The 10,000-nt window shown below is 49.3% G+C and overlaps 2 protein-coding genes across 11 annotated transcripts in view; both read right to left on the bottom strand.

Annotated features, from left to right (window-relative positions):
* The window catches only part of LOC125953938 (protein HID1), a 3,894-nt gene extending 941 nt beyond the window's left edge, over nt 1–2,953 (bottom strand). Inside the window, exons 1-4 of the mRNA XM_049683803.1 lie at nt 2,709–2,953; nt 1,476–2,579; nt 1,313–1,403; nt 1–1,230 (exon numbers count right to left, since the gene is read on the bottom strand). The exon at nt 1–1,230 is cut by the window's left edge and continues 941 nt beyond it. Coding sequence (XP_049539760.1) covers nt 1–1,230; nt 1,313–1,403; nt 1,476–2,579; nt 2,709–2,774 — 2,491 coding nt within the window. The 5' untranslated portion in view covers nt 2,775–2,953. The remainder of the gene's footprint in view (nt 1,231–1,312; nt 1,404–1,475; nt 2,580–2,708) is intronic.
* A 1,263-nt stretch (nt 2,954–4,216) lies between these two features.
* Nucleotides 4,217–10,000, bottom strand: part of LOC125953979 (uncharacterized) — a 27,078-nt gene continuing 21,294 nt past the window's right edge. For 9 of the 10 annotated variants that reach the window (XM_049683888.1, XM_049683893.1, XM_049683892.1 and 6 more), the window contains exon 5: nt 4,217–5,681. In XM_049683888.1, the coding sequence (XP_049539845.1) occupies nt 5,489–5,681 (193 nt within the window). In that variant the 3' untranslated portion in view covers nt 4,217–5,488. The other variant, XM_049683896.1, reaches the window with a different exon arrangement.

Here is a 10,000-nt window from a genome sequence, read left to right as displayed (position 1 = left end):
CCGTAAGGCCCTTGTCGATGCAAATCTTCTCTACCTGCGGTACCAGTACCTGCAGCAAGCGCATGATCGTCTGCAGTGGTAGCTTCGAACGCCACGATTGTACCCACTCGGGTGTCGCTTGCCACTGCTTAGCTGCCTGTGGTGCCGGTGTAACCCGGATGCTGCCCCGTTGGGCAATGGATCGCCGCAGCGGAGACGGTGTCTTGCTCGGTGAACTATTTCCTCGCTTCGGTGAGCCAGCACCATCATCATTTTCCTCGCTACCCTCATCATCCTTGGTTGGCGTCGTGGCAATGGCGGCGGCGCCGGCAGCTATCGAATCCGGTGATGTCGGATGTGCCGATTCACGCTCCGTAATCTGGGCCAGATTGGGAGTATCGAGTAGGGTCGCTTGCAGCGTACCCGGTTCGGCTTCCTGCGCTGGCCGTGAGCCTTCCATCGATTCCTCCACGATATCGCTGCGAGCATCGGCCGATGCGGAACTGTCGTCCTCATCTCGCAACGTTACACGCCCGGCACGATCACTGATATCGTCCTCACTGTCATCGGCTACACCAGATCCCGGCGAATCGCGACCAGGAGCCGTAAGTGCCGCCTTTCGCTGCTGATAGTCCACTTCGTCATCGTGCCGCTGGACACCGCCACGAGCACCGGCACCTGGGCCACCCTGTCCTCCTGCATGACTAGAGCCACTTATACGCGCACCACCAGTACCACTGCCACCCTTACGGTTGCTGAGACACCGTGCAATGCCGGCCGCATCGGTCGGAAGGTTGGCGAGCGCATGGAACACCTGCCGCTTGCGGATGATCGTGTAGACCAGGTTCGAGTTACCATCGAACTGATACTGGATGATGTTGTTAAAGATCTCGAGCAAGAAAAATACCAGATGATGGTTCGAGGGGGCCGAGTACAGGAACCATGGTGTGCTAAAGGCTTCCAGCAGATGCAGCAGCTTAATACTCGCCACCATCGATAGGGTCTTCAGGTAAGGCGACACATTGACCAGGATCGTGAGGAGACAATCAAACAGTGGCTGCAGCCGCTGGTGACCGGTTGCAATGATTTTGTGAAATACCGTGATAAGCAGATCGGCATGCGTACCGGTGAAGACGGGAATGTCCATCGGTACGGTCGCGGTATACGGTTTGTTTAGCCGAACACCGAAATTACGCTCCCCGGACAGTAGCAGCAGTATGAACACCCCGATGTGCATCAATCCAACACGGGCTGGAAGGTAGAGAGAGAGAGAGAGAAACAGTTGGATCACCATTTCAGGGAGAATCAATCACCCGCTGCAGCCTGTGCTTACATTGATCGGCACGAGAATCATTCAGATGGTACAGTATCGGTACCAGGATGTCCAGCACGTCGCTACTCTTCAGCACAAAGTAGAGGAATTTCTGTTGAAACAGAACGAAACGATTAATAGATGATCGAGCGAACGAGAGAACGATCGAGAGATCAATACCAACCTTGTTATAGTCGCAGATCTTCCAGAAGAACACCAGCAGCTCCTGGTGACAGTGTAGCCGCTTGGTCGAGTTGGGCAGATAGCTTTGAACGAGCGGATTATTTAGCAACCGCGTCACGCCCTTCAGAATGAACTGAAAGTCATCGTCCCGATGGATGCGTGACAGATAGTTGATGAAGAGATTGTCCGCGATCGTGCTCTCGTCGTGCACGTACCCTACCGGTGACTGTCCAGCCTGCTGGCTGCCTGGGGTACCGGATCCTGCCGCGTTCCCGGTGATATCGTGATCGAGTGTCACGATAAGCAGCTGCAGGCACACCTCGACAAGTGGCTCGAGTGTGTCGGTGAACAGTAGATGGTTATACGGTACGCCCATACCGACCGGATCGTACGCACAGACCGTGTTTAGCAGTGAGGTGAACAGGGGCAACGCATGCCGATTGTCGGCACTGGTGAAGTGTACGATCCAGCGATTCGGTTCATCGCTCGCCGTCGGTGGACGGTACATGGTTTCGCTGAAGCAGGTCAGCAACAACTTCAACAGCTCGGTACGCCTTGCATCCAGATGACCGTTCCGTGGTGGCGACTGGGCGAATCCGACCCCCGCCTCCCAGATGTACTCGCAGCTATCGATCGAATTCAACTCTTCGGCCTTTTCGGGGCCAGATTTACGGTAGCCTACTACGCTGAAATCGGGACAGAACAGCAAATCGCAAATTGCATTCAGTAGGCTTTGAGCTAACGGGACCGCCGCACCACCGCCTGCTCCACCGTTTTCCTCTTTTTCGCCTGCACTGTTGCTAGGCAATGAGGACCAGAAAAAGTCTTTCCACTGAGCGTCCTCGAAGATGTACGGAAGGATGCGGGTCAGCAGGCGGACACAGTTGAGGACGGTCTGCTGTTCCGCCTGGGTGCGACAGCTGTTATCGACGGCCCGGACCATCCGCTCGGTCGCCTTGTAGCAGAGTGTGGCCAGGTTCGAGGGCATTACATCGCGCACCTTCCGTATCTCATTGGCCGGTACGAGCGCAAACACGTCCTGGACCGGGGTGTTGTGCTCGCACCAGAACTGCTCCCAGAACGCGTCATCACTCGCATCGATCGGCTGCTCGTTGTGGCGTCGTTAATTGATGACGCAAGTCGAGTGTGTGGGTGGCGAGGCGAGGGAGAGTAGCGAACATATGTTTAGTAAAAACCCATTGATTGGACACTTGAAGATGGTCAAATCACTCACCTGACTCTTGCTGGTCAGCTGAACGATGGCTTTTCGAAAGTTTAGCTTCGTGTCCGTGTTTCCCATGATGATGACGACGACGACGATGATGATGTGGTGGGGGCGCCTGCTCTACCGTGGATCGATCTGGGACGAGAAGCGGCCGAGGTCGCCCGCACTGGAACGATTTTCACGGCTTTCCCGGATCCCGGCCGCAGATTTCTACACTCTCAGGTCTCAGATTGCTTTCCGGAGCCGAAGCTTTAATGATCCTTTTTAGATAAAGGGAAAAGATAAGGTCTTTTGGGGGGTCTTTCGCGCTGCGATTCTGCTTTCGCGCAAGTTCCTTACACTTTTCCGACCCACTTTTGCAACGGGAACAACGACGGAAGTTGCAAACGATGCTAATTTGCTCTTATCACCTTTATCTTGATCACAAAATTTACAAGATTTGCTAAAAAATGTTAAAAACTCCACTTCTGCAAAAAATTCCAGACCAAAACAACGGCACAGGGTTGTAGCTCAAACATATTGGATTTGATTTTGACAAACGGGAGGAATTTTTGCAGGCTGATTCAAAAAGGCCCCACACACTGGGTGCGGTGCGAACGTTTCGCTGCGTCTAAATGCAAACTTTCACATTTTGCCGCATGGTCCGCACGGGTCCGCACGCATCGTACGCATGCGGTATTCGGTGTCCAGTAGAATTATATTCGTACGCGGTGAAACGTTCCGCACGCACCGCATCCGGTGTGTGGAATGCTTAAGGACAGCCCCTTTCCGTAGTCATAAACTCCATCAACTACTACTCCATGCATGCCCCATTACTAGTGCATTAATGGATTATCTGCCATCTCTAGTAATTTCATTTTGGTTTACTGTACAGAAACACATTTTGTGGTTTATGAATACAGCGAGAGTTGCTATGGTAACTCTTGCCCCAACTGTTTGACTCCGCATTCCAGCATGATTTTCAATGCTGGCGGGATTAAGCTGCTTTCACATCGAGCGCGTTTAAACGCCAGTAATAGACGCAGCAGGTTTTTTGACGCAGAAAACACGGTTGTATCACATCAAAATATATGGAAGTGTTCACGTAACGCACCGAAAGCTATTTTTTCTAGCTTTTGAAGAGCTTAAAAGTTGGCGTTTTTTTTTCGGATCTGTAAAAATCTACAGATTGTGGCAGGTTCTGAGCCGACTGTAGCAGGCTACGCAAGCAAGCCAGCGTTGCCCTTTGGTTTTGCGATTTGTTTTGGCAGGAATGTGTTGAAATCCGGGTAATAACTGTTTTGCGTGAAGATTAAACTATTTATCATGATTTGATAAGGTGGCGGTAGTGATATGGTGCTATTTTTCGTGTATTTTAAATCGACCTTCGCGCAACCTAGGTGTGAACAATAAATTAAGCTTTTGCGTCAAAAAACGCCAACTTTGGCGTTTTTAAAAACGCGTTCGATGTGAAAGCAGCTTTAAATTAAATTTTTGATTTTCTTTCTGATTTTCCGAACAGTCGAGTTGAATAATGAGAACAGACCAGATCGTGTTTCAATTGTTTAGTTTTTCGTTGGTTTATTATCGTCATACAGTACAGTTAAATGTTTGTTAATCGGAACAAGATAGTTTGAACGAGATAGCGGCGTGCTTGTGGTGTGGTATGTTTGTAATATTTTAATGTTTGATTTATTGCTTTCGCACTTCCCAGATTGGGTATTCTTAGGCTTAGGTGTTATCTTTTGTTACACTTCTAAATTTTCTCTGTTTAATTTTAATTCTTTATCCACTTTCTGTACATTAGGATTCATTCGGCAAAACTAACAATTGTAAATGCCCTTCGTCCCCGGCGATACTTCCTAACACCCTAGTGTTCTTAAAGCAGCTCCGCGGCCTTTTATTTACAACAGCATCCCTTCCGATGTATGTACAACAGCAATCGTGAATCGTATGTACAACTCCTACACTGTCTCTAAGAGTATTTAAGTATAAAAGCGTCGTGCAGCAGTTCGCTGTTACATGTCTCGTGGCTGCGATCTGTTGGTGGATAATTTCGGGAGTCTCATATCCTGGCCCACGTGGCCCCTTGTAGGAACCCTATTCAATACAACGCACAACTGCTTATCAATAATACCTTAACTATATCCCGGGCCGGAGGTTTTCTTATTCCTCATTTAAATACCTATTCTATTATCCGCTCTGGCAGTCTACGAATGCTAAAGCTCGTCTCTCTACCTCGGCAACGACGGCAATGTCATGGAATTGGAGGTTTGGGGCCCATTTCTGGTGCTACGCGGCCATTTACTATAATACTCTATCCGCCTCGCCTTGCCTCAGATCTGGCGCTCCCGGCGATTCAGCGAAGCAATCGCACTAATTCTAATATCTTTATATACAATTAAGATCACCTGTAGGAGGTGAGGACGAGAGCTCATCAGCTCGATCCTCCATTTTATGCAACAACAACAACACTCTATCACCGTGCGCGTGTTAACCTAGAGCAGAGAAAAGTCTTACGGCAACTAATAGGAATCCGATCGATTGTTGATGAGATGACGACGCCTAACCTTAAAACTAGTTTAATGCTAATCCATTTCGCTATTCCTTCGGGGTTCCCAATAAATAGTGATAGAGGAGCGACCTCCTTCCTCTAAGGACAATAAATAACATTCCGCATTTGCGGTAGGAGGAGCGCAGAGACACACACACACACGGCGCGTGCTTCAGGAATCACGTTCACGTTGCTGAATTAATTGGTAGTTTAGTGTAGTGTTGTTGAGCTTGGATAGATCGACGGTACTTGCACTCTAGAACCGTCGATTGTCCCGCAGATGGGCACGCTTCACGCGCACCTTCTTTTCGCATTTGCCCCACCACGACTTCTTCACGCAGCGCGTTTCCGGCTTTATCACGAAGCACTTCATCTGCATGATGTTGAAGAACAGCTTGCCCACCAGATTGGCGTCGCTCGAGTCAGCCATCTTCAGGCAGGTACGGAACCTAAACGGAGAGAACGGAACAGAACAGCGATCGTTAGTGAGAAGGTCTCTTTTGAGGTGATCGTATTTTTGTAACAAAATCTAACAAGAACATTCAATGATAACAGAAGACACAGAGATCACAGGAGAGATAGAGAGTGAGAGAGGGTCAGCAATAACCTGCAATAAAAAAAGAAAGAAAAAAGAAAAAAAAAAACATAATCATTAAATAGAAAGCAAACAACAGGAAGACAGAGGATCAGACAAAACAACATTGATACATAGAATGGTGCAATGCATAATCAATTGAGGGTAATACTGTGCGTCGATTGTAAATGTGTCTCGGATCGTTCCTTCTTTCGTTGGGTCCTTCTAATCACTTTATTACCTCCTGACGAAACGTACGCGAGACACGGACATCTCTCAAGTGTCTCTCGAGAGCCCCTTGCGAAGAGGAGAAACAGGAGGAGGAGAAGGAGAATCTTTGACACAATACAGTGTGGCCACCAATAAAGATAGTAATCTGTGAGCTTTGAGAACACAACCGATTGTGTCGTGGTCCCTTCTCCTCCCTTCTCAGGAATGCACATTCCACTTCCACTTTGCAATGCGGAGTGGCCTCTGATAATCCGATACAATTCAATTTGTTAACCGGATTATCAGATCGAACCCCGGAACCCCCTCTCCTGGATCGAATCCCGGGACCGGGATCAGCCAGATTATAATCTGAAAGCCACCGAGCCGCGAGACCGAATGGGATGAGACAATTGCTGACAACAATTGGTTCGCTTCTCTCGTTCGTTGGCAAAGAATGATTTTGATCTCTATTTTCGGGTTTCGATTTACGCCGAAGGGAGACCAAAGACAACCAAAGTGCCCATCCCATCAAGTGGTACGGGGTCCCCTTGGTGCGTCCTTTTGCGTCGCAAATCGGCGGAAGGCGAACCCCGAAATGCCCGTTTCCATCATCGGCACCAATCAATGCATGTGCCAATAATGTGCGCCCCTACTATCATCACCACTACCACTAACGCGCGCGAATTGGAACGAATTGGTTCACGGGTGGCCAGCGAAAAAAAAAAAGTTCGCCAAAAACACAAATCATCCGACTTGGCATTGACTTGGCGGCACGATTTTATGAGTTTCTCGAGCGCTTCTCTGCCACTGCACACTTTTAATGTCCGCCAAAGCGTCCGCGAAATCGAAATCCGACATAAAACTGCCACCAGCAGCCAGCCAGTCAGCCCGCCCGGACGGACGAACGGAGTTCTTTTGGGGTGCAAAAGTTATGAGACCCCGGGGCCAGGCTGGAAATCGCTGGAAGTCAAATCGAAGTGTCATTACCATTAACGGCGCCACCGGTCGAGAGGTGGATTAATGTCCATTTTTCCGGACCATCCTCAGGACAGGACCGGGACAGGACCGGGTCGGTGCGCACTGTATGGCGCATCACAAATGGCGTGTGCACTTGCAGTTGTTTCGCTCATTAATTGTAACATCCTCATCGCAGCTCGGCTCGGCTTTGGCCTTCAAGGGGTCCCACCAAGTGTGTCAACTGGAAAGGACACACACCCTTTCAGTAACAGGGGAAGGGCACTGTAGTGGTGATGCTGTTGCTGACATTTTTATTGTTAGTCGTTACAACCGACCATACGGACAAAGACCACGTATCGCTTACAACGTCTTACAATGTGATGTCGTCGTCGTCGTCGTTCTGGTCGTTGTGCGCCTTGCACCTTGGCCAGGTAGCTAGCAATTGTTCATTACCAGTTTAAACATCCTTTCAACCGTCGCTCCTGTAACTACCTCGTTTTTGGAAAGAAAGGAGAACGGGGTAACAGATAACACCACGTCCACGTCCTTTTCGCTGTTTCGTGGCAGAGACGACGAACGCTCTTCGCGAGTGGAGAACGGTTTTTGTTCTCCGCCATTCGCGCGCAGTTGACGATTTTAATTAAGAGACGGCCCCACCACCGTCAGCCAATTCTTTCCAGTGAATGAAGCGATAAAACGATTAGCACCACCTTCTTCAGTTGGCAGGAAATTATGGCAGTGAGTATTGCACTTCATGCACGAGCCGCCTGGAATGGTCCATAATGCCAATAATTTAAAAGCTACTTTAAGCTGAAGCTGGGCATTTGGCGGTAAGAGATTGAAGTGATAAACCGCTCTTCATTTCCCACGAGAACGACACGACAGTCCAGGAGAATGATGCGCATCGAATTATTGGCCCTCGGTCGAGACACAATCAATCAAATGCGCCCCGAGAATCAAATGCCCTATCGATACGCGTGGCGCAGCCGTTTTGGTGCTAATAGATTATGACAAATTTATCTATGATCTTTGGCCCCTACACAAACCACAAACCCGAGGAACCGATCGTGACGGACCAGCTGCCAAAACGGTTCCTCGATGCCTCATCGGGTCCGGAACTAATTGGCCAAAATGGAGGCCTGTCCGGGATGGTCCCTATGGCTAGCAAGCGGCAAGAGGCAGCAAATCAATGACAGATGTGTCCACTTGTGTTGTGTGTTGTGGTCCCGTCCCCTGTTCCTGGTGGCCAGTTCGGTCTTCGACCACACAACAAGCATACGCCACCAATCCCCTCTCCCAGGAGTAAATTACCGGAAACAGTAGCCAGAAGCCCACCTTTCGGGGGCCCTGGGGAAGGTTTCCTCAAGTGCTTTCACTTTCTTATGGTCCAGGGGTCCGGTAGCTGGTGGAACGAATCTTTGTCACACTTTCCTCCAGGAGAGAAGGGGCCGAGATTTGAAGGGGGCCCTATTATAGGCCTTCTCTTGTAGGCCACCGTTCGGCTACCGATTTGAAGCTGCAACCGCACTCTAGTGTGTGTGTGTCGTAATATCTAGTTTATGCGAAACCATAAATTGCAGACAAATTCCGTTTCCGCGTGTGGAAGAATGGGATTGTCGCTCTCCCCCTTAATTCTGGTCGTTCTTTCTTTCTTTTCTGCCTCTCTTCTCGATTATCGTTGGCCATATCTCGAGTCTTGAGGAAGGAAGGTGTCAATGGTGAGCCAACGGAATCCCGAGTGCAAAGATGATGAACGGATGCGAGCTGCATGGAATCATTCAAGGGTTTCTCCTCCTTGCTGCTCTGTCCTGACCATTCGGTCGGTCGCCACCCTTGTTCTATTGGCCACTGCACCACTCCAGTAAGATGGTGGTGGTAGTGGTGGATAACATCTCGATAATTAATTCCCATTCTCGATCAATTTGTACGTCTTGTGAGATAAAAATCTTCAAAACCAACACCGGCAAGACCACCTCCTCCAGGGCTTGGTTATCCAAAAGCAAACAAACTAATCGGTTCCGCGTTCTTGACCGACGGCATTCTTACGTTTCTTTCTTCAAAGGCTTCAAAAAGGAATGGAGAGCAGAGGGGGGATTGGGGATATCATATTCCTCATTTGTCTCCGCTCCGAAGGAAATAGTAATTGTTTCATACGATTCGAGACCACGCGTCGTCCACCCAAGGGTCCCAAAGAGTTTCGTTCCGTTTCGGTGATGAGAGAAAGCAGTCGCCGCTGGTCCTGGGAGGGGGGAACCGAGTGGAATTGATTGCTCACTTATTAATAATCCTGCTGTGTGCTTTGTGGTGGGTTTGTTCTTCGATCCCGATGTTCGATGGGATTGTTATTCGCTCATTATCATTAAGATTGTTTGTCTTGTGGTTTATGTTTGGACGTGGAAGCAGGAATACGGAACTTCTCCCCGGGAACACACTAACCCAAATCTTTCTCCTGGGAATTCCATCTGCATTTCAATAACCTTTTTTTTTGTTCCGGAAGATTGAACAATTGAAGTAGAATGTCCCAAGAAATATCTCAAAACAATGCAAGGAGTAACTTCCCCTTGAAGCTGGTCATATTTCTTCTTGAAGACCGCAAGTTAAAAAGGTCCATGGGCTTCGTACGAACCTTCAAAGATGACGTTTGAAGCCAACAGCTTCATCACTCATCGTCGTACAGTGGTCGCTGGTCAAGGCTGCGACGCCACGCCACGCCACGGGTGCTACATCAGCAAAAGTCAACCCCAACCCCTACGCCTGCCATGGCATCGCGCATCGGAGTGGTTCACAGGTTGCCACCTACCGCGCCAAGGTAAGCACAACCACAACCACACACACACACACACGCGCGCGTATGCTCTGGTTCCCCTATTTAGTCAATCAATTCTCGCTCAAACTACCCTATAACCCCCGGACCCGGGCCACGTTCCGTTTCATTTCCTGCGTCGCCACCATCCACAAGAAGAAACGAAACCAATCGGCCTCGACTTCTCAGCGCCTGGAAAGATGGCGCCTTTAAATGATGACGAT

The sequence above is a fragment of the Anopheles darlingi genome, chromosome 3, assembly GCF_943734745.1.
Source record: "Anopheles darlingi chromosome 3, idAnoDarlMG_H_01, whole genome shotgun sequence".
NCBI lineage: Eukaryota > Metazoa > Arthropoda > Insecta > Diptera > Culicidae > Anopheles > Anopheles darlingi.
Note: the sequence above shows the minus strand (reverse complement) of the source record. Positions and strands in the feature narration are given on the sequence as shown.